This window comes from Symphalangus syndactylus, chromosome X (genome assembly GCF_028878055.3).
Source record: "Symphalangus syndactylus isolate Jambi chromosome X, NHGRI_mSymSyn1-v2.1_pri, whole genome shotgun sequence".
In the NCBI taxonomy this organism is placed as follows: Eukaryota; Metazoa; Chordata; class Mammalia; order Primates; family Hylobatidae; genus Symphalangus; species Symphalangus syndactylus.
The window spans coordinates 112,486,452-112,511,291 of NC_072447.2; the positions used below are offsets into that span (position 1 = coordinate 112,486,452).

General features: G+C 34.9%; 1 protein-coding gene across 3 annotated transcripts in view; it reads left to right on the forward strand.

Annotated features, from left to right (window-relative positions):
- The window catches only part of COL4A5 (collagen type IV alpha 5 chain), a 261,295-nt gene that overhangs the window by 131,253 nt on the left and 105,202 nt on the right, over window positions 1-24,840 (forward strand). For 2 of the 3 annotated variants that reach the window (XM_055267729.2, XM_055267730.2), the window contains 15 exons: window positions 3,268-3,312; window positions 7,974-8,018; window positions 8,104-8,166; window positions 10,750-10,803; window positions 11,162-11,188; window positions 12,996-13,076; window positions 15,330-15,392; window positions 17,363-17,398; window positions 17,489-17,530; window positions 17,699-17,791; window positions 19,933-19,986; window positions 20,083-20,139; window positions 20,395-20,439; window positions 22,247-22,300; window positions 23,830-23,871. In XM_055267729.2, coding sequence (XP_055123704.1) covers window positions 3,268-3,312; window positions 7,974-8,018; window positions 8,104-8,166; window positions 10,750-10,803; window positions 11,162-11,188; window positions 12,996-13,076; window positions 15,330-15,392; window positions 17,363-17,398; window positions 17,489-17,530; window positions 17,699-17,791; window positions 19,933-19,986; window positions 20,083-20,139; window positions 20,395-20,439; window positions 22,247-22,300; window positions 23,830-23,871 — 801 coding nt within the window. Of the gene's footprint in view, window positions 1-3,267; window positions 3,313-7,973; window positions 8,019-8,103; window positions 8,167-10,749; window positions 10,804-11,161; window positions 11,189-12,995; window positions 13,077-15,329; window positions 15,393-17,362; window positions 17,399-17,488; window positions 17,531-17,698; window positions 17,792-19,932; window positions 19,987-20,082; window positions 20,140-20,394; window positions 20,440-21,855; window positions 22,301-23,829; window positions 23,872-24,840 lie in introns of those variants that run through there. The other variant, XM_063635302.1, reaches the window with a different exon arrangement.

Genomic DNA, 24,840 nt, shown 5'->3' on the forward strand with positions numbered 1-24,840 from the left:
TTTGGAGTTCTCATTTTGTTTTATGTAATGTTATATGCTTAATGGGAAGGACTGTTTTGAATATTTGAGTATCTCTTATCAATGTCTTATTATGTATGTTACATTGGTAGGACTGTTGAAAGCCTGATTTTTACAAAAGAAATAATACCCCAAGAAGAGTGCACACAGTTCTGGGAATGTAAGAGTCATTGGTTACCATGGAGATCAACCAGCCAGAAGTCCCTCCTGGTGAGCAGAGTACTTGAGTGGAATTGAAAAATTTGTGTAAGGTGGAGGCAGAAATAGAGAAATAAATTGCCACCATCACAGAGGCCAAAATGGCTCCAATGGCAGATTGTATGTCCCTTTTCCCAGATGATTCAATTGCTTCCATATGGGACAGGAGTGAGTTGACATCCCAGGAGGTATTTTCTTCCTGTGGTATCAGAGTCAATTGTTGCAATCTATCAGGTACAGTGTAATAAAGTTAGGGTACCTGAAGTACCAAAATGGTCCATGTTTAGAGAAACATCCATTCGTAATATTCAGCAGCACAGCAATCAGATGTTTATCTGTAGGGTTCAGCGATAGGTGACATATCCATTAGTTTGTCAAAATCAGAATCTTGTGAACTATCCGGGACAGGCAATCAATGAATTTAGTAAGGTGGAAGTCACAAGGTTAGTCTGTAGGAGAAAGGGAAGAGGGGTTAGATCCCTACCCTCCAGCCCCATGGATCAGCCCCATGGATGAGCTCATGGATCTGGAGGTAGTCTCAACCTATCAGTTGTGGGGACTCTGTCCTTTGACTGCCATGTGAGCAGTCTGTCCTATACCATGAGCAAGAATAGCATCTCAATGTGCATATTAAGATATGGAATTGGAAGAAATAATAGTGAACTTAAGACTCAGAGAATTTTCTGGGTGTTTTTTTTAATGACCCTTTTGGCTGAGTGCCTTTTTCCATCTGTATTAGGTAGACTGGTGAATTGATATATGAAAGGGCTACTTCTCATCATTTGCCTGGAAAGGAAAACTGGCTTAAAACCCTTTTTCTTAATTTTATTATTTTATATGATGGTGGTACATCATGTTGTTAGAGTATTAAGGAAATCAAATGGATACTCACCAGGTAGTCTTTCCAATAAAGGGAGAAAATTAATTTAAATGCATGAATACTTTTTAACACTTAACTATAATCAGAGCTTAGATTTGGGGAGAATGTTGGTCATGATCTCAGGGAAGATAGCATTACATCAGGTAGTTTTGTTAGATTCAAGAGCATAAGGGACCTGTGCTAAATTTCCCAAGTAGAACTTTAGTACTTAGAAAACAGCAGGACCCTAAATGTGTGCATACAATTTTGGTGGATGAACTACTCAACTGAATTTCCTGTGTCTAATGGCACATCAAGAGCAAGAGCAACAGAATGATTCTTGGGCACCCAGGAGTAGCACAGAAGTATCAGAGATATCTGAAAAAGTCAAGTGGATGGAATTGAGCACTAACTTGGCAGCAATCCATGCACACTATTGGCATGGAACAACTCAATGAATACCAGCTTGGACTACACTGTCGCACTCCTCAACATATTGGAGCTAGTTAAGTTCTCCAAAACTTAGACACGATCTTGTGAAAATGAGGTGGCAACTCCAATGGACTGAGATTAAACTTCAGCCATGTTATAGAAATAGGTGTTTTGGAAGAGAAATTAAGTTAAGCTACAGGAAAAGTTACATTTCTTGTATCTGAGTTTACTTCGGATTAGGGACTGATTTTCTTGCACCCCATGCTTGCTGAGAGATGGCAGTTTTAATAAAGATTTGTGTTAAATTAAAATAAGTTAACCTAAATTAGAATTCCTTTGAAATAATTTAGTATTAACTAGGACTATTCTACAATAACCTGATCATTTATAAAGGTGTGCTTGTATGCAGGTTAAGTTTAGAAAGCAGTCCAATCTTTTTTTGTGATTTCATTTCAATTATCTAAAAAGAGAGAAGGTAAGCTGCTTTCTAAACTTTCAGGATTATGAATTTGAAGCATTGTGTACTTCTGCATCCAGTATGACTCCATGTTTCCCCAAATGGCTGAATTTATACCTTTTATGTGATTGGGTATTCTGGTACATGTCTATGTTAACATATATACTAAGTCAAAAAACTTGTAGGATTTTTCTTTAATTTGCACACTCGCAATTTTCCAAAGGTTTTTTATTCTAAAAAATCAAATTTAGTTAATTTTGATAGGCAGTATGTTCATGTCACTCAAATTAAGAGGGTATACAATGAAAGGTCTCCTTCTCACCTGTGTCCATTAGTCCCTGAGTTACCCACACACACTTTAACCACCTTTGTTTGTAAAATAGTAGCACATTAAACACACTGTTTGACCTTTGTTTTTAATTTAATATACATTGTAGACATCCTATTATCAATATATACAGAACCTCCTCATTTTGTATAACTGCATTGTATTTCATTGTATATATAAACCATAACTTAACATTGTATATATAAACCATAAATTATTAAGCCAGTCCCCTATTGATGATTATTTAGGTAGGTTTCAATTTTTTGCTCTTAAAAGTTCCTTTTCCTTGGAGCAGAATTAGGTTTTTTAATTCTATTTTTTTAAAGAAAATAGTTAACGAAAACTCAGTGAGGTAAGACTAAATTCTCAGCAATGTGGTTGTGACTAGAAATGAGTACATATATTAGCATACACACATGGGTAGGTTCTTTTGCATGGAACTGACCGCTAGGAAGGAAAGTTTATGGTTCTTTTTAAATCGTTCTTAAGCTCTTCCAATACAAAGTGCATTATAAAACAAAGCAGAGGTTTAAAAACAGCAAATTCAAGAACAGCACATATTTGGGCTCAGAGATGATGCTCATTATACCAGCATGGCAAGCAGATTAACATAATATGGGAACTGCCCAGATTTTCAGCTCCTGTTTTGTTTACAAATAAATTATTTGGGGAATGACTATATCAATATTTATCTTTGTTTTCTTGTATGATTCATAATTAACTTTACAGGTATAGAGTTTCATTCATATGTCAGCTATTTCCTTCTCAAGAAATAAAGGCCTTTCTTATTTTGGGTCATATAATTTACCTCAGTGCTTTCAGTCTCAATAATAAATGCTTCTTCCTTGGGTGTATAAGTTTTTCACTAACTTTCACAGATGTTTACAGTAGCTTAAATCTCCTATTTTATAATTGAAAATGAGTTATTTGAGGACTTTTTTGAAGGAAAAAAACTAAAAATATTGCATTTTTCAGGGTGATGATGGAATTCCAGGGCCACCAGGACCAAAAGGAATCAGAGTAAGTAGTATTTTCTCTATATCAAGTACTTTGTTGGTGGAAACAGATAAAGAACAAATGAAGTATTATGAGACAATTGGAAAAGACCCATATTAAAAGGCAAGAAGATAAATACAGTCTTCAAAAAGTTAAATTTAAGAGTTGGTATATGTCTATAACTAGCCCTTCTTTAGTATTTTGATAGCTATTATATATATTTTTATATATATGTCTATTTAATATAAAAGGATTTTAAAGTAGCTTATGGTTGAGAATTATGAAAGTCCTAAATTCTAAAGTTTGTCATTTAATTAAAAATCTATATCATATAGTTGGTTTAAACCAGAACTTCCTAACCAGTGTGATTATCTCAGCCTAGGTCCAGAAGGCTGGTTACCTCAAGCTGTATATCCTCCTAGTGTACCATGTATAAACATTATCATTTTTTTGTGTATCTAGAAAAGAATAAGTTTAGTTTAAACCACTGTATTAAAGAATAACTATTTTGGAATACTGCATTTCTTCAAATCTAACATGCATGACTTTTCAAGTCTTGAGGCTCTGAAAAGTAAGGATGCATCTCAAAATGAAAAGTACATTTAGTATAATTTTTTCTCAAAAGCTTTTAAGTTGACATGCGTCTTACAGTGTATTTTACAACTGAGAGGAAATTGTAGCTTAAAAAATAGTACTGGCTTTTAAAAAATCACATTTAGCTTTCTGACCCTCAGTTTCTTCGTTTGTTAAGTTAGAGAGCTAAACAGAACAATCTCCAAGGTCCCTTTTAGCTCTGGAATACTGTGTTCATAGATTGATGAAGTTCTCTAATTTGAAAATAAAATATATAGTTGGTGACATAGCATGTTTACGTGTGTGACAAAGATAACCATTTGATCTTCAGAAATTTAGTAGATGCATAATTTTACAAACATTAAAAACATTGTTTGCTATATACTTCTTAACATCATGTAGCTTGCCTTATGTGCATCTTATGACTGATACAGATAGGGTACTGGAAAAGCAGGGAAGAAACTCAAAACCCTTAGTTTATTTCAGCAGACATAATTCTTTATTTTTCTGTTAAAAAATTGATATCAATATACTATTAAAGCTCTTTATAATAATAAAAAATAATTTTTAATATCCATATAGTTAACATTAACTATATTCTATATTCTAAGCACTATTGAGACTAAAAAGAATCGGCTATTTTCTCAGTTCCCATTGCAGGTGTTTGGGATTGCTTGGTTACTCCATGTCCCTCAACTAGAACTCCAAGAGTGCTTGGGAATAGGTGGCCTGATAGTTTCTGCATCCTCAGGTGTCAGCTCACAGGCAATTCTTGACACGCAGAATTTTGAAGACATTATTGTGGAAACTGATAAATGTATACAAATGTACAGAGCATATAGTATAATGAACCCCCATGAAACCATCACCCAGCTTCAAAAATGAACAACATTTTGATAGTTTTGTTTAACATATACCTTACCACTTTATTTTTTGGAATATTTTAAAGTAAATCCCTCACATCATTCATTCTACCAATGAGAACTTCAGCATGCCCCTCTAACAACCACGTAACAACTAAACCATCATCATACCTTTAAATATTAGGAATAGTTTTTCAGTACTCTGACATTCAGTCCACATTGAATTTTCCTCAGTTGTCTGAAAGATGTCCTTTTACAACTGTTTATTCAATTTACGACCCAAGCAAGTTCCACGTATTCCTTTGGGTTGCTGTTTATTAAGCTTGTTTTAGTATGCCATCAGAAAAACTGGGTCATTGTACTGCATTCCACATTCTGGATTTGGCTGATTTGTTTCCTCATGATGTCATTTAAATTGCTCCTCTGTCCCCCGTATTTCTTGCAAATTTCAGGTTGCCTTGGAAGAGGCACTAAAGAACTTTCTGGGGGTACAGAACTGTACGCTTAAGATTAGTATATTTTGCCGTGCATAAATCGTACTGCAATAACATTAAAGAAAATAGGAAAAAGTATACTTTATAGGTGTTGTTGTGAACTTAACTATTGAATAACATTATGCAGCATGAATATCAGGCTATTCTTTTTTTTTTTTGATGTTAGGTTTGATCAGTAGTCTCAGATAACATTAGCCTGATTCTGCCATCAAAAATTTCCCTGTCAACTTTGACTAATGATTTGGCACCCATAGATGGTCATTATTTTGCTCAGACTTGCAGGATGCTGATTTTTAAAATTCTATTAATCATTCATTTATTAGCTGGAATTCTAATAGGACAATGAGTTGCTACACCAGAAACTTCAAGTGGTCATCAAGGAAAGTTCTTCGACTTTTTTTTTCATTATATGCACATGGAATTTGTGTGTTTCAATCAATTGTAGTCATTTTTTTGAAGGCCAGTTTGTCCCATCTTTTGCCTGTGAAAGCCTTTTAAAGTTGACTCCTGTCCTGTGCTCTTTTCAGAAAACTCCATTGATCTTTAATAACTTCTTCCTTTTTGACACAACAAGCTCTTTCAGGCTCATCCTTGGCATTTCCCCTTTAGATCTGAAATGGGCCATGTCTCTGATTCCAGGTTCTTTTTAGTGAAAAATGTGATTTAGATACCACAGTCTGAATGTTAGGGCTTTTTTTTTTTTTCTTTTTTGGAGACGGAGTCTCCCTCTGTGGCCAGGCTGGAGTGCGATCTTGGCTCACTGCAAGCTCCGCCTCCCGGGTTCACGCCATTCTCCTGCCTCAGCCTCTCCGAGTAGCTGGGACTACAGGCGCCCGCCACTGCGCCCGGCTAATTTTTTTGTATTTTTAGTAGAGACGGGGTTTCACTGTGTTAATCAGGATGGTCTGGATCTCCTGACCTCGTGATCCACCCGCCTCGGCCTCCCAAAGTGAGCGGTTTTTATTGCTACTCGATTTGTCACTGTTTCAATGTCTTCTCAGTGGAAATATGTATTTTTAAGAGAAAAATTAACGTGAGTTCATATTATTGCTTCCAATTGCAATTTAAAATTAAGAAAGATTTTGTATACTTATTATCTCTTCCCCTCATCTCTCTATTGAGGTGAAAATGTTCATTCCTAATAACATAAATGTAATTTCTTATTTGCTTTTTCCTACAATATGCCTATTTCCTACAATATGCTTCAAAATAACAATGTATAACTTAACAAAATAAAAATTTAAATTTTAATAGTGATAATAGGATTCTTGAAAACCATTAATTATTTCTTTGTTGAGTTTTCCCCCTTTTAATTGACCAGTTTTGCTAAAGAATTACAGTTAAGATACCATGTTTGATGAAAGGCCCTTGAAGTAATTCTTTTCTCTGTGTGGTTTTGTCAGCAACTTGGAACATATATACACTGGATCCAATTTATTTTTCATTTTTAATGATTTCCTTTTTTACCTTTTTTAAAATTTTAAATTATTTAAAACATCTATGTGGTTTTATAAGACAAGGTGTAGTCAGAGATGCTTCTCTTTCATTCTTGCCATTTCTCTAGTGTTTTAATCTTCCTCTGAGAGGTAATCATTAGTTTTTACATAGTAATCATAGTTTTACATTATGTGAATGTGCCATAATTTATTTAGTCATGTTCCTATTGGTGGTCATTTGAGTTGTGTATTAGTCTGTTCTCACACTGCTTATAAAGACATACCCAAGACTAGGTAATTTATAAAGGAAAGAGGTTTAATGGAGTCACCGTTCCACATGGCTGGGGAGGCCTCACAATCATGGCAGAAGATGAAGGAAGAGCAAAGGGACATCATACATGGCAGCAGGCAAGAGAAAATAAGAGCCAAGCGAAAGGGGAAACACCTTATAAAACCATCAGATTTTGTGAGACTTTCTATCACAAAAACAGTACGGGGGAAACTACCCCCATGATTCAATTATCTCCCACTGGGTCCCTCCCACAACACGTGGGAATTATGGAAGCTACAATTCAAGATAAGATTTGGGTGGGGACACAGCCAAACCATATCAAGTTGTTTCTAATTTTAACTATAACTGGTTACATGGTTGTTTCTAAACTTTAGCTATAATAATGCTGCAATTGTTAACTTTGTTTCTCATATTTTGTTTCATAATTTCTAGGGTATCTTCAGGATAGATTCTTAGAAGTGAAATGCTAGGTCAAAGGGCAAATGCATGGGTAATTTTGCTAGATATTTCCAAATTTCCCTCCATAGAGTTTGAATCTTCATTAGCAGTATATGCGAATACTTTTTCACCATAGCTTCACCTACAGAGAATATTGTCAAACTTGTATTTTTGCCAATCATGACAGAGAAATTTAAGAATTTTGGGGGTGATCACTATTAATGTCTTCAGTGGCAATATATTTGCCACTCCCCCATCCCCTGCTGAATTAATTTTTCATCACAAACCTGGGAGATCTTTATCCATTAGAAGAGACATTTCATCCACGAATTTGCCTGCCCCGAATAAGTGCAATGAAGATAGTGCTCCTTCAAATTGAAGTTTCTTTTATAGTTTTCAATAAAAGAGACTTTTAAACACATGTAAGAGATTTTTCTCTAATGTTTCAAAGAACAATGAGTAGTAATAAATAGTGAGACACAATTTCTCCAAATCTATTCTAAAATAATTTTCATAATATCCTTAGGTAGGATGTTATTTTATTGTTATTGGTTGTCATTTAGTTTAAGGATTTTATTTCTTCTTATAGGGTCTTCCTGGACTTCCTGGATTTCCAGGGACACCAGGTCTTCCTGTAAGTAGCATTTTACTTTTTATTTTGAAACCTCTTGAAAAGTAATCTAAGACATATTATACATGTGTTATGTCGCTTTTCAAAGGGAATGCCAGGCCATGATGGGGCCCCAGGACCTCAAGGTATTCCCGGATGCAATGGAACCAAGGTGAGAGCCATCCACTTAATCTTAGGTAGTATACTTGACAATAATTAACTTAAAAACATAAAGATATCAATATGAAGAATGTAGAAGAAGGGATATAGTGGCTTCAGGTCTTGGCTATTACATAAAGTATGCTCTGACTACGATTTTCTATATATTGAACTATAAATAATTTCATTAAACATGTATAATTAGCTGGGATATTGCATTGGGTTGAAGATTACTTACCAAATCCTTCTTTGGCTTTAGCATAAAGTAGGATGAGAATTAGAATTAGGATATATATGTTTCAAATATTATATCAGTTGTTGAAAGTAATACTTCTGAATGTCATTCAGAAGTATTACTTATTAGAAAACTAGATACAATTTATGTTTTCAAATATTTCATGTTTTTAAGGTTTTTTAACACGCCGAATAACTTCCTTAAGAAAAATCTTAAAAAATTATATGTAATACAGCACATCTGTTTTTACTATAAACTGTCAGTATGAAACCTGAAACTTCTTCATCAGCAAAGATGATACATTTAACAATTTTAAATAACCCTAACTTTAGATATAGCAAACATTTTTTTTTCTGATCCAATGTTTCTTCTCTTTAGTCAGCTGTTGGATTGAATATAAAGTAATAGATAGCAAGAAAAAATGAGGAAAATTTGCTCTGCTTGTAAGCTTACATATTATAGCCAATTCTTATTCCCTCCCCTTTCTCCTTTTCCTCTAAGTTAATGCAATATATTGTTATTCTCTGTATTTTCTTTTGGTATTTTCTGTTTTTCACATAATATTCTGTAAAACGATTCATAAAATACCTTAGATCCTTCGTTCTTTCTTTCTTTGTTTTTTGTTTGTTTTTTGTTTTTTGTTTTTTGAGACAGAGTCTTGCTCTGTTGCCCATGCTGGAGTGCAATGGCACAATCTCGGCTCACTGCAACCCCTGCCTCCCAGGTTCAAGTGATTCTCCTGCCTCAGCCTCCTGAGCAGCTGGGATTACAGGCACGCGCCACAATGCCCAGCTAATTTTTTTGTATTTTTAGTAGAGATGGGGTTTCACCATGTTGGTCAGGCTGGTCTCAAATTCCTGAACTCTTGATCCGCCTGCCTCGGCCTCTCAAAGTGCTGGGACTACAGGTGTGAGCCACCGCACCTGGCCAGATCTTTCTAACTAATGGCATATGTCAGATTTTATATAAGGCATATTTTTAAAATAACTTGAACAACTATTTTGCATTACAATAGCCATATTTTGTGATAATTTCTGTACTATATACTTGAGGCAGTACACTTCTTTTCATCTCCAATATTTCTTCAGGTCAATGTAACCCTTGTCAATAATAATAATTTTTTAAAAAATATTTGAATTCGTGAGGACTAATCGTGTTCTTCATTTTAGCTAGGGCAACCTTAAAGTGATAAGACCAATGTGGAGTTAGTTTGCCTGATACATTTCATGTTAAATGGAACTAAATTTTTGTGCCTCTTCTGGTTATTTATTTTTATTTATTTATTTATTTTTGCCAGTGTGCTTTAAGAAACAAACAGACCGCTAGCCAAAGTTTCAAATTTGAAGGGCCATTGTATCTATAATCAGTACAGTGTGCTATATGATTAAAGGGAGCGTTGATTAACTTGTGTTTCAGGCTTCCAATTATGTGAGTAACAAATTTTAAACAAATTAAATTGATTTATTATGCATTTTGTTTAAGTCTGAATGCTTTTCTTATATTTCTTACTATGTAAGTAAAAAAATGAACTTTAAAGTTGGAGCCACAATGTATAGGTTTTTTTTCTTTTTCTGTCTTTTAAACTTGATGTCTAGGCCACTTCCTTTCTCTCGGGACCTACTTTTTCCATGTGTAACAAGGTGGAGAGAAGGGTATTGGACTCACAAAGACACACAACAGTAGTAATTTTATTCTTTCAAACCTTCTGATGAAGTTGTTTCTAGGATTACCATGGCATACAGGTATTTGAAAGGAGGTTACTTTGGTGTTTTTCTACAGCAATTTCAGCTTTTGTTTTCTAAATCAAGTGTCCATATTAGTACTTTACAATAGTGAGTGAGAAAAGCTGGGTGCCTAGAAAACATAATGACCTGCAATTGCTAGAACTATTGCTATTATTGTCCTCTTGGTGGTATTAATGGCCTTCTTTCTTACCATCTTTTCCCCTTTACAAAAATAATTTGAAATAGTTTACAATAAAAGAAAAATGCAATAGAGCAGTTAAAATAAGACTCTATATAACACATGGGCAGGAAATTGGGGCAGATCATTAACTATTAAATGTGATGATAGAATTTGTGGAGTGATTGTCTCAAAATGTCTTTGTTGGAAGAAAACAACTGAGGTAGATGATTTTTTTTTCTTTACTTCTGATTGAGATAGATGAATTGGGATAAAAGTTGAATTGATATGGATAGTTGATATTGAAGTAATTGGAAAGTGAAGGCTAATGAACTTTTTGGCAATATGGCATGTTTCAAAATGGCTTTTACAGAAATCTTTTCAAGAAGTCGTATCTTGATGGTATAGTTATTCTTTGTTTCTTGTTCCTCTATGCTCTTTATTTTTAACTCCTTCTAGGGAGAACGTGGATTTCCAGGCAGTCCCGGTTTTCCCGGTTTACAGGGCCCTCCAGTAAGTTATAAAATTTGAGATTATGATGAACACAGGAATTAACAAAAGAAGCAGAAATGTAGTGAGAGAGCCCAATGCATTCATGTGGAACAAAGTAATACGTTTTAAAGTAATAAACTAGAGGAAAATGTTTCAAAAAGAAGTTGGTAATATAGCTTTCTCCTGGGCAAAAGCAAGGATTTTATATGTATATAAATGTCACCTCTAAGTATCCTAATAGGTATCTGAATAGGTATATCCTATTCAGAAATGATGCTACAGCAGTCTACTCATTTTATACTCTATTGAGAAAGCATTCTGTAATTGGCTTGTTTCTCTCTCATACATATAAAATAATCCCTTTTCTTTTTAATAATAGGGACCCCCTGGGATCCCAGGTATGAAGGTAAGCATCTCATCCTGGGGAACGAATGTTTTGAATAAAATATTAAGAAAGCCGGCAACTTCAATAGGATAATGACTCAAACTTCTGTCTTAAAATTGATATTTCTAGAAGTTGTGCAGGTGTAAACTTACAAACTCTCCTTAAGTAGTCTCCTGTGTTCCCATGGCTGTAAGTACCTTGTATGTGCTGATACACCTGAAAATGTGTATATCAGACTTGAGTTTCTTTACTGACACTTTAAGTCTTCATCTTCTTACACTTTGATACAGTTGACCACCTACTCTCTGTAGAATTACTTTTTTCCCTGGCTTCTGTGACACTATCCATTCCTGATTTTTCTTCTACACCTCTGGTTAATCTGCAGTCTTCTATGTAAGCTCATTATTTTATGTCCATCAAGCATCAGGTCACAGCCTGTACTCCTTCTTCCCTGCAATGCCCAGAAATATTATTAATGCCCATATTATTGATTACTATCTAGTTACTAAATACCAAATCAGACTTTCTTCTGAGTTAGCTATGTGTATTCATCAGCCTCTCTGACATCTCCACGTGTTCCAAGTTAATCCACCCACAAAATAAACTCGCTCCTCCCTGTGGTTCCTCATATCTCAAATTTGCATCTCTATATGTTATGTACACTTTTACATGATCTCAAAACCTGGGAGTTAGTATTTATATCTTCCATTCCTTCACACACCTCCTCATTCAATTCCATCACTAAACACTAAGTGTGCCTGTAAAAGGCACCTTAAATTCATGCACTTTTCTTCATTTCCACTGTTACCATGTTAATCATAATGTCTCATCTGGATTACTGCAATAACCTCTTATCTAGTCTCTAGTCTCTTTTTTTCACCGCTACTCCACCCTTACCTCCCCTCCTGTTTTATTCTTTACAAAGCAACCAAGAATGACATTTTAAAAGTGTTAATTGATAATTTAATCTGCTTATAAACCTTCAAGGGCTTTCTACTGTGTATCTAAGGTAAAGTCCATAGTTTGTTTGTAAGAACTGCATGCTCTGGTCCTTGCCTACATTGACAGCCTTATCTTAAACCACTAAACTTATCCCTCAGCTCACTGACCACATCAGTCTGCATTTAGTTATTGGGATGTGCCAAACGTTTTGCTTTTAGGGTCTTTCGTATATATGGTTTACTTTGCCTAATAGTCTTCCTCCTTTCTTTGCCTGGATGACTCCTTATTATCCTTCAGGTCTCAACCTGAATGTTACCTTCACAGATTGCCCTTCTTTGACTACCCAAACTAAAGTAATTTTCTCCACTAGTTTTTTTTTCAATTATTGTACCATGTTATTTTTCTTCATAGCCCTTAATATTCACAGCCCTTGATATTGTCATCTTATATTTTCACATATTAGGGTCTGTATTTTCCCATTATATTGTTAGCTTTATGAGAACAGAGGCCATGTTTATCTTCTTCATTACTGATTACCCAGAACCTACCACAATTGTTGGCAAATACTTAATATTTACTACATATTTTTTAATGAGTAACTGAAGGTACTACACTCTTAATAAATCTACTGTTCTTCAGTGTACTCTGGCCACTTCCTCATTTTCCTTTAAAAGGTAAACTTATCATTTTTATTACTGAGATGGCCTAATCTTTTAGTATATCTCTGTTACAAATTGAATCTTCAGATCATTTTTCTGGTTTTGCTGGTTTTCATGTGTAATAACTGTGTCTTAGAATTTCCATTGATGGCTATCATTTTTCTGGTTTTGCTGGTTTTCATGTGTAATAACTGTGTCTTAGAATTTCCATTGATGGCTTCTTTTAGGGTGAACCAGGTAGTATAATTATGTCATCACTGCCAGGACCAAAGGGTAATCCAGGATATCCAGGTCCTCCTGGAATACAAGTAAGTATCCAGTGATTTTCTTTTTTTGCTATATTGATTAAACCAGAAGATTACAACAATCCCTCAACCTTTAGTACTCTCTGTTTTTGTCATAAAAATTATCATCAGATGTTTACTAGACATTACATGTACTTTCTACCTGAAAATAACAGCAATCTGGACCAGGGAGAATTTTAACAACATTGACTTCATTCTTTTGCTTTTCTATCCAGTTTTTTGGGGATTGGCAGCAGAAATAGGGTTCTATATTCTTATTCTTGTACTGTGGAGAGCAGTAGGGTCTTTTGTACATTTACAAAAGACCTAATTAAAAATAAAAATTATGGGAGTCCTATTGAATATATTAAGATATATCATTTGTAACACTATCAGTTATGCATAATATATGAACATATTTTGAAAGCTGAAGGAATACAGTTTATGCATGGTGAACATCAAATGTAATCTTAAGTAAAAAATTTTAGCCTACAGAAAACATGCATAGAGAGAGCAGTAACTTTTGAGTATAGATTAGGAGGTCAATTTCTTAGGGTTTATACTTCATGATAATCGAGTCCTTTTCCCAAAATAAAAAAATCAAAACTTCCTGGTAGTTTATCACTAAGATACAAGATTGGGGACTTTTTTCATTAGCTACCTTCTCATTCCTTACTTGATATCACTCATCCATAGTTTTAAAAATTCACTCAATCTTGCCCTTTATATTTTATAAATTGTTATGAAGTAATATTTGAAAATACAACAGAATACATGCAAAATATATGTGTGTTATGAAGCATAACTATAAAGTGAACAACATTTAAGAGCTAGAAAATTACAAATAATTTTGAATCAACCTGTGTCCCTTGGTAATCAAATCCTTCTGCATTCCCCCAACACATAGCTACCATCTGTGCCTTAAAAATAGCTTTATTATATATGCATATATTTCTAAGCAATAGAATATTTAGCTTTGCTTTATAAAATAATGTAATATTTATGTAGTTTTCTGCAACTTACTTTTTCTACTTGATATGCTAAGATTCATCCATATTATTGGATATGGCTTTAGTTCACTCCATTTCACTTTCATATAACTTTCCATTTGTGAATATACTTTGGTGTTTTTTGTTTTATGTGGTGTTTGTTGTTGTTGTTGTTGTTGTTTTGAGATAGCGTCTTGCACTCTTGCCCAGACAGGAGTGCAGTGGCATGATCATGGCTCACTGCAGTCTCAACCTCCTGGGCTTAAGCAATCCTCCCACTTCAGCTTCCTGAGTAGCTGGGACCATAGGTGCACATCACCACACCTGGCTACTTTTTAAAAATTTTCGTGGAGACAAGTTCTCACCATGTTGCCAAGGCTGCTCTCAAACATCTGAGCTCAAGTGATCCTCCTGCTTAGGCCTCCAAAAGTATTAGGATTACAGGTGTGAGCCTCTGTGCCCAGCCTACAATTTTTTCATTACAAAAAAAAAATCCATGATTTATATCTAAGTATAGAATTGCTAGATTGTAGGCCAAATTTTCAGTTTTTAACATGCCAAATTATTCCATAACACTTGTATCTTTCTCTTATAATTTATTCCAGTTCCTCTCATTTCCCTCTGTCTTTAATCTTATCTATTTCAAAATTAGAGAAGCTATCTTGAAAGTAGTAGCCTTTCCCTTCTCATTTGTAGCATAAAAGCCCCAACTAAATGTATACCTTTATCACTTTATTTTGTAAATTTTCCTTATTATTTGTCTTATATTTATTTACCACTTTAAACCACAAGTTTTCTTATAATTACTTAATCCTTTTGTACCTGTGCATTTTAAAATTTCACTTATAATATTGCTGAATGATAAAATTGTAGAGCAGAATTCCAATGACGACTGAAGTTTAAATGAAGTCTAAATTTCATCCATTTAGTTCTTTGTAAGATACAATGAGGGGGCTGGGCACAGTGGCTCACGCCTGTAATCCTGGCACTTTGGGAGACCGAATCATGAGATCAAGACCAGCTTGGCCAACATGGTGAAACCCCGTCTCTACTAAAAATACGATAATTAGCCGGACCTGGTGGCAGGTGCCTGTAATCTCAGCTACTCAGGAGGCTGAGGCAGGAGAATCGCTTGAACACGGGAGGCGGAGGTTGCAGTGAGCTGAGATCACGCCATTACACTCCAGCCTGGGTGACATGAGTGAGACTTTGTGTAAAAAAAGAAAAAATACAATGAGGAGCTTGTTTTTCTTTTTTTTCATCATTTTCTTTACTCACTTTATAACAGGGCCTACCTGGTCCCACTGGTATACCAGGGCCAATTGGTCCCCCAGGACCACCAGGTTTGATGGTAAGCTCTCTTCTTTAATTTAATTCCCCCCCCCTTTCCTTTCTGACTTCTTTCACAAATATTAATATTATTTATAATACTTGAAAACATAATGCATTCTCAACATTCATAATTTATAATTTTCTTATTTAAAGGTGACTTTACAATGATATGGTGAATAATATGCATTCTAAGTAATGGCTCCATTTTAGAGATGGAAAAATGAGGTATATAAAAGGAAAGATTTACAATGAAATATTTTATTGGTTGCTCTTGATGTATCAGTGTTGAAGTCAATTCTGGCCATTTCAGAAAGTCTTTTAAGGCAGTTTTCTAATCACTTGATGAAACATGTTTCTTCAAACTGCAATTTTTTGTTTAAGAAGAACAAAAGCAAGACTTCATAAAAAATATTGGCTCTCATTTCTTAGGCGCCTGGGACAAAACAGTAGAATTTGTGAGGGGAGTGATCACTATGCAATTGGTCACAGGTTTTTGTACCCCAAAAACTACAGATCCTGAATGTGCAACCGCTTCTCTTACTTTACTAGCTCTGTAGTCACTCTTATTTTCTATCCTAGTAAATTCTAAGTGTTTTTACTTCTGCAATACTTAGATTTCATTCAAGTCATGTTTTGGACTTACAGCTTTGCTGTTGCCCTCTTAAAAGGGCAAGAAAATTGTATTTCAGTAGAAGTAATTTCTCATGTGCCACTCTATCTCTCATCTACCATATATGTAAGTGACAGTTTTCGTTATACCTTTATGGATTGTACATTTTTGTTTGTGACAATTGGTCCTGCAGTTTTGAGTGAAGGAAATAATGTTTGATAACTGCTAGAAGAATCTACCAGAAAAGATTGTGATTTCTGCTTTCCTGTAACTTTTTGGGGGAAGATGAGAAAACCCTTTCGTTTGTTTTAGTTGTAGACTTCATGCAAAGCATGAAACTTTGGACTTTCGCACTTTTTCCTAATTCTGCTGTTGGAACATTGGTGCCCCTTGAGTATATTGTTACACCTTGAATTTCCTCAACCATTGTGGCCACTTAACCAATTCACTTTACGTTTCTGGATATTCCTTGAATTAACGCTAATTCAACAGGTGAAGCCAAATCTTAGAAATGCCACCAAGAGGCCGGGTGCGGTGGCTCATGCCTGTAATCCCAGCACTTTGGGAGGCTAAGGTGGGTGGATCACCTGAGGTTGGGAGTTTGAGATCAGCCTGACCAATATGGAGAAACCCCGTCTCTACTAAAAACACAAAAAATTAGCCAGGCATGGTGGCACATGCCTGTAATCCCAGCTACTCGGGAGGCTGAGACAGGAAAATCGCTTGAACCTAGGAGGCGGAGGTTGTGGGCCGAGATTGTTCCATTGCACTCCAGCCTGGGCAACAAGAGGGAAACTACTTCTCAAAAAAAAATAAATAAAAAAGAAAGAAAGAAAGAAATGCCACCAAGATACAATATATAAATAAATAGGCCCATTGAGGTTAAGAGGCAACATACTTGAGCAGAAAGGTGCCTATTTAATTTTTTAAACCTTGAAACATTCTCAAATACACAAAGTCTTATTGTATAAAAATCAAACTGGATTTTAAAAAATAAACACATGCTTTTTAGAACTTGAGAGTTAATTAGAGTTAATTGCTTTATGGTACCTAAGTTTACCTATAATTCTGATGTGAAAAATTTGATGGGTCTGTTGAGATTAACTTTTGAATTGATTTTTGACAGTGGGGCTACCTCTCTACCTCTGCCCATCCCAGCATTTTTCTCTTGCACATTTCTATTCTGTCATCAGAGGTACTCACATTCATCTAGCTCATTTTAATCAATTAAAACATGTGTCTCTGACTAAAATGAAAACAAACAAGAAAATACTATTTTGATGGGCTTTTTCACATCTTACTCTTTCTGAAACTAAATAACTTCTAAAATTAACTTATTAATATAACATTTTATTTTCTCTTTTGTCTTCTCTTCTTAGGGCCCTCCTGGTCCACCAGGACTTCCAGGACCTAAGGTAATTTTCTTTTTCTTTATATCTTTTATTTGGTGTGGATTCCTTTTCTTACTGTCAGTGAGATTTTTAAATGGAAACTTCTCTCTCCAGGGGAATATGGGCTTAAATTTCCAGGGACCCAAAGGTGAAAAAGTGAGTAAAGAAAGAGAGCTGGTTATTCAGCCCTCAACTTTCTCTTTTTGTAGTCATTTGAACTGTCTTTTTCTTTCTCTTGCTTCTTGCAGTTATCTTATCTTACATGTTATGTTACTCTCTGTGGAGGTTATGAAGTATCACTGTCTTATTTTACCTTGCAAACAGGGTGAGCAAGGTCTTCAGGGCCCACCTGGGCCACCTGGGCAGATCAGTGAACAGAAAAGACCAATTGATGTAGAGTTTCAGAAAGGAGATCAGGTGAGTAAGTAGGGAGGAAGTCAATGAAAATCTCGCTATGGATATGTTAATTAGTTTGATGGTGGTAATCACTTCACAATGTATATGTATATCAAAACATCACATTGTTTACACCTTAGATATATACAATTTTTAATTTGTCAGTTATACCTCAATAAAGTTGAAAAAATAAAATAAAATGATAAAAAGTTAAAAATAATATTTCTATGTAAGTGGCATTCCATTAAAATGCATTATATGCTGAAATGTGGTTATATATAAGGGTATTTTTTTTTAAATAACAAGGATTTGAGATTATTAATTTTTTTTTTTTTTTTTGAGACTAAGTCTTGCTCTTGTCACCCGGGCTAGAGTGCAATGGCATGATGTTGGCTCACTGCAACCTCCGCCTCCCAGGTTCAAGCGATTCTCCTGCCTCAGCTTCCCGAGTAGCTGGGATTACAGGTGTCCACCACCACACCCTGCTAATTATTGTATTTTTAGTAGAGACGGGGTTTCACCATGTTGGCCAGGCTGGTCTCGAACTCCTGACCTCGTGATCCGCCCGCCTTGGCCTCCCAAAGTGTTGGGATTCCAGGCATGAGCCACCACGCCTGGCCGAGATCATTAAATTTTTAAAATAACTTTATCAAGATACGGTCTACATACATATAATCCACCCATTTAAAGTGTACAATTCAATTTTTTTTTTTTAGTGTATTCACAGGGTAGTGAAACTATCAGTGCAATCTAACTTTAGAAAATTCTTAGGCTTCCTCAGAAAAATCCCCATACCTATGTTAGTTATACTCCTTATTTCTCCCCAAATTGACCAGCCCTAGGTAATCACTAATCTACTTCTTGGCTCTGTAAATTTTTCTATTCTGGATATTTCATATAAATGGAATCATATAATATGTGGTCTTCTGTGTCTGGCTTCTTTTACTTAACATAGTGTTTTCATGTTAAATCACTTTGCAGCACATATCAGTGCTTCATTCCTTTTTATGGCTGAATAATATTTCATTGTGTAAATAGTCTACATTTTGTTTATCCATTTATTCATCAGTTTATGGGCATTTGGGTTATTTCCATTTTTGGCTATTTGAAGAATCCATTCATGTATAAAATTAGGTTATGGTAAGTCAGAATGATGACAGTGTTCCCTACATTTCACTGATATGCAAGGAGAAAGATAATATTACTCTATAAACCTTTGTTGGGCTTAGAAATAATTATCTGATACCCTGCTTTTGCTAGAGTAGATGAGGGAAATTAGATATATTTTGAAAGCATACTGGCCCACACTTTAACAGAATGTGTGCATTTTTGTTTCACTTAAATGTGAATAAGAAAGTTAAGAAAAAAGGAAAAGTTGTATTGAAACTCTACCATCAATATGAATTTGGCCATTTAATTATCTGCCAAAATATATGTATGCCGTGTGACCCCAAAATCTCCTTGTTTTAGGTATTCTTGCTTTTTATAAAATATTTTATAAGAATAAAAAATTGTCATTATTTTCATTTTAAGTGTTGCCTTGTTATTTACCTCAAATCTTGGCTTGTATATAGACAAAAAATTAACTGAAATGAGCAAAGATAGCTCTAGTTAATTTTGCCTAGAAGATTTCAACTTTAAGTTAGAAACACCCTATTATCTTTGGTTATACTACATGAGTATTCAATTCAGTTTAATTTTTTTAGGGGGAGATTTATTTTTATTTTAAAAAATTTCAACCTTTATTTTAGATACCGGGGGTACATGTACAGGTTTGTCACATAGGCATATTGTGTGATGCTGAGGTTTGGGGTACAGATCCCATCAGACAGGTAGTGAACATAGTACTCAGAAGTTAGTTTTACAAGTATTACCTGCCTCCCTCTACTCTTAGTAGTCTCCAATGTCTATTGTTGCCATCTTTATGTCATTGTGTCCCCAATGTTTAGCTCTCAGTTATAAGTGAGAACATGTGGTATTTGATTTTTTGTTCATGCATTAATTCACTCAGGATTATAACCTCCAGCTCTAACCATGTTGCTGCAACATAGATGTAGCTGTGGTTCAGTTTATTAAAAATGCTCCTAGCTAGCTCTAGTGCTTAGAATGAAAATGCATGTTCCAGTATTAACATTGATTTCCTTTCCCCTACTACTGCATAGGGACTTCCTGGTGACCGAGGGCCTCCTGGACCTCCAGGGATACGTGGTCCTCCAGTAAGTAACCTAAAGTGCTTTAGCATCATTTAATGTAAATTGGTATTGGTACACAGTATCCCATGAACAATTGTGAAACTATTTTTATGTGTACAGGGTCCCCCAGGTGGTGAGAAAGGTGAGAAGGGTGAGCAAGGAGAGCCAGGCAAAAGAGTAAGTGATGTAACTGCTAATATTCTTTGCAAAAAATTCTAAATATGTGTGTGTGTGTGTGTGTGATTTTATTCTTTCTTCCTACATCTTACTTCCATTGTTTCAAAATATCACTATTGACATTATAATGTTGATGTCTAAAAAGTCTACTTAATATAGTCCAAGCCAGGAATAAAGCTTGTTATATTTTTTAACTTTGTGCTTCCTAACTAACAAATGTATGTGGTTGCCCTATTATTTCTTTGTATCCTATAGGGTAAACCAGGCAAAGATGGAGAAAATGGCCAACCAGGAATTCCTGTAAGTAGCTAAGGTTCTTTCCCCCTGCAAAACTGGAGACATTTATGTGTTGGTATAACATAAGGTGGTAGGGAAGCAGTCTGACAAAGATTGTGGGGTCTGGAAATAGTTTAAATGATTTGAAATTATCCAGTCTTTGTCTTTTGAATATAATTTTCAATTTTTAAAAAATTTTGTGAGTACATAGTAGGTGTATATATTTATTTATGAGGTACATGAGATGTTTTGATACACGTATGTAATGTGAAATAAGCACACCACGGAGAATGGGGTATTCATCCCCTCAAGCATTTATCCTTTGAATTACAAACAATTCAATTACACCAAATATAAATTTGATGTTCTTCTATTTTTTAAAGTCAGATTTATTGAGATATAATTTACATAAAGTAAAAGGAACTATTTTTAGTTTACAGTTCTGTGTTTGACAAACACATACAGTTGTGTCACCACCACCATAATCAAGAACACTTCCATCAACTTCAAAAGTTCCCTCATGCTCTTTTTTAGTTATCCCCTCCCTATTCCCCTGTCCCAGCCTCCTTGTAACAACTGATCTTTTGTCAATCTCTTTAATTTTGCCTATTCCCAAATGTCAGATACATTGAATCATATTGTATGTAGCCTTTTGAATCAGGATCCTTTCACATAGCATAATACATTGAATTGTGTATCAGTTCATTTTTTTATTGCTGAGTAGTATTTGATAGTTTGAATATACCATGGTTTGTTTATCCATTTACCCATTGAAGGATATTTTGGTTAGTTCTGTGTTTTGGCCATTATGAATAAAACTTTTATACTCATATAAAAATATTTATATGAATATAAATGTTCCCATACAGTTTTTGTGTGTGTGTGTGAACATGTTTTTTCAGTAAAAGTTTTGACAGGTAATTCTTCTACTTACTACCAAAAAGGGGCATGGGAAATAAAATATGTAAGTCCAAGAACATTATTTCAAGCAGCTTCAGTATCAAGAGTATCCGCAGTAGGCAAGAGTTTTTCAAGGACAGAGAGAATATTTGACGAAATTTGTAAGTTATTCCAAGGGAAAAGGATAATTCTTAACAAGACAGGTTAGAATTACTAAATTCAGATAAATTTGTTTCAGGATATTTTACTAAACAGGCAATCCTCAACTTACAATCTCTAGTTCAAAAATATTTTGTATTATAAAATATCAAGAGGTAAATTCAGGGCCTCAATTCCTGGCTTCTTTTGGAACAATTGGTCTTTGTCTTGATTCAGGCAGCTGTGATATTCAACAATTGCCTCTTAGTGTTTTCAGCAAATTGGGGTTGGGGGGTAGGGAGGCTGTTCTCTTGTTCTCTGTTTGCACTGGGAGAGCCCAAGTTGGGTCAAATAAAGGCAGCCTTGCAAATAGTCTTCTTTTGAACCAGCAGACAGATCAAATAATGATAATTCTCTGGAAATGGGGCTTTGAAGGAGCTCCAACCCTGTTCTTTCCTCTCCAGTTGCTGCTAGGTTGCTGGTTTTCGCCTTGATTGTGAGGAGAGGTGGTGGGAATAGAGCAAGTTAAAATGCTACAAAGCTCTGAGAGGTGGTGGGAATAGAGCAAGTTAAAATGCCGCAAAGCTCTGAGTTCTCACCAATATTCAGCTTTTTTTTTTTTTTTCTGAGAAAACACTCCTTGAATTGCTGCAAGCTTTGGTTAAGTTCTGAAAGTTAATTCTGACTCACCATTTTTGCCAGTATTCTCATTGCTTCTATGGAGAAGACGATCTTTGGAGAATTCCTAACCCCATCATTTGTGCTGATGTCACCTATCCTCTATGTTTTAAAGGGTTTGCCTGGTGATCCTGGTTACCCTGGTGAACCCGGAAGGGATGGTGAAAAGGTAAGAATTTGAATACTTTGAAGTGACTGGTTTAGTCTAGCGAAAATAATCCTTTTCTTCTCCCAGGCTTGAGTTATAAATGGAAAAAGTCTACATAACTAGCTTTTATATTCAAAATATGCCTTCTTCATTTTTTGCTCATTTTTCTTTTATACCACACTTGCTAAATTTTATTCCATTGCCATAAATCACAGTCCATGTTGCAGAAATACATTGAGGATTGTTTAACTTTAGCATTTCCACTGTGAAAAGTCATTGCCTTTACTTTGAGCATGTATCGGCAAAACTTTTTTTTTCACAAAGAGAATTCAGCACTATTTTAGTGAGGTCCCCTTATTAAAAAGGCTTATAACTGTGAGTGTAGAACATCACCACTAAACATTTCCATTCTGTATGCAATTATTGTCTGTAAGTCTGTGGCTAATTCTTTGTTGTTTTTTCCCCCCTACTGGGCCAATGCAGCCTGACTGAGGTCATTTATTTAGTTACCTATTTTTCAAGTGACTTTGAAAGATTGTATGAAGCATACAATTACCAGATTTTTAGCAGGGCACAAAATAACCAGTCCTCCAATCCCTCTTGTTTTTAATTGCTTTGTATCAAAAACTGAAAGCTTTTTTGTTTTTCAGGCAAGGAAGGAAAGGCGTTACAAACTTGAATGTACCCAGAAGGCACATATTTTAGTGGTGGTTTATTTTTAAATTAGGTCCAAGTTCTAGCATGGCTTAAAAGGCACAATTAGAATAGATGCAGGTAGGAAATACTCCGATAAAATGATTTTTTGCCAAATAGTATTTGTATATAGATGGATGGCTTCTATGAACAAGTCTAGAGTCAGAATAGAAGTATGAAAACGACCATCCTTGTGTCTTGGCCAGTAGTAGAGTAACATTTGAATACTGAATATTGTGGTTTTTTTTATGCTGTTGTAGCTACTAATCAAGGATAAAAGTTTTATCTGAACTTGTCTTTCATTAGCTTGTAAGAGCAAGCTCATGAAAGCAATTCAGATTTACTAGCTATTATTGATGATAGTGAAGTCCATCACATCTAAAATATCTGTCACTAATAGAAATGGAACTACATTTATGTCCTTGACTAGTTTTATGAGAAGAAACATGGCTAAATGTAAAAAACAAAAGTAATTTTTTCACTGATTCTAGTGCTACCATTTTTTTTCTATTATCTTCTTTATAGAGTATTTGTAGTTGGCTAGAAATAGGAATCTTAAAAATCAAAGAATATTACAACTAGAAATACCTTAAAACTCTGGTCCAAAAATCTTTATTCTTTGTATATAAACCAGAGAAGTTAATTAACTTGGTGAAGATTATATAGCTAGTAAATCTGAGACAACATCACAGGTTAGGCTTAACTCAGAATTGTTTCATTACTTCATGTTGCATTTCTCATTTGAGGTATTTTATGATTGATTTCTGGGTCTTTTTGGAAAGTTTCTCTTATATTCTTGAGGAAATTGATGTTTTCATGTGAATTTTACTAACCTATTTTGCAATTGCATTGAACAGGGCCAAAAAGGTGACATTGGCCCACCTGGACCTCCTGGACTTGTAAGTTTTCTTTTTAGTCCTCATTTATCAAATTTATTAATGCATTATCATTTTTGTGCCTTAATTGCATACTCCCTACTTTTTCTTCATAGAACACAAAATTTCAAGTCATTATCAATTTCTACTGGCTTAAAAGTCTTTACATCTAAAAACTTCAGTAATGTTGACCTCAAGGTCTTTGTATTGTTCTGCCTATGCAGTATTCCTGCATGGTAAAGGTCTAAAATTATGGCATTGGGTTGTTTTGCCTCGTGATTGCCAGATCATTTCTCAAGCAACCAGCAGGTGGTGCAAGTGTTGCTTACAAAGGTTCAATGAAAACAACAACAACGACAAAACAAAACTTGGGGAAGTTGGGGTGGGGGTGGGGGATTGATCCTTTCCCCTGCAGAGCTCAGGAGAAAGATAGATTTGGTCTTATTAGGTTTTCTCAATTTGTAATTGTCTGATTCACATCTCTTTCTCTCCTGAGTGTGTGCTTTCTAGGGACTTTTAATAACGTATGTAGGAAGCTGCTTTATGAAAGAATAATTGGGGGTGGGGGAGCTACAGATCTTCTGTCATGTTTATGTTCACTATGAAATTTAAGTCAAATATACTTCCAGTCTTATTAGGAATAAAATATCATTGCTGAGGTTTAACATATTGGTTTTTCTTTGGTTGAAATTTAGTAAGACTCTTGACTTCAAACTGCATTGAAGCCGCAACAGTGCGAATGTTGGAAAACTTATGTGTCCAGACATGTAACATTAATTCTTATTATCCATAGTGAGTCTCAGTTATTAATACTTAGGACTGTACTAAATCTAATGAGGATATACTTAAAGAAGATCTTAGATATTTTTTATTCACTTTCATTTTAAAATCAGCTTCAGTCCTCTAGGAAATAATCTCTTTATAAAATGAGAAGATACAATTTTAATAAGTATCAGAAGAAATGGAAATTTTGAGAGTACGGTCCTATTTAGC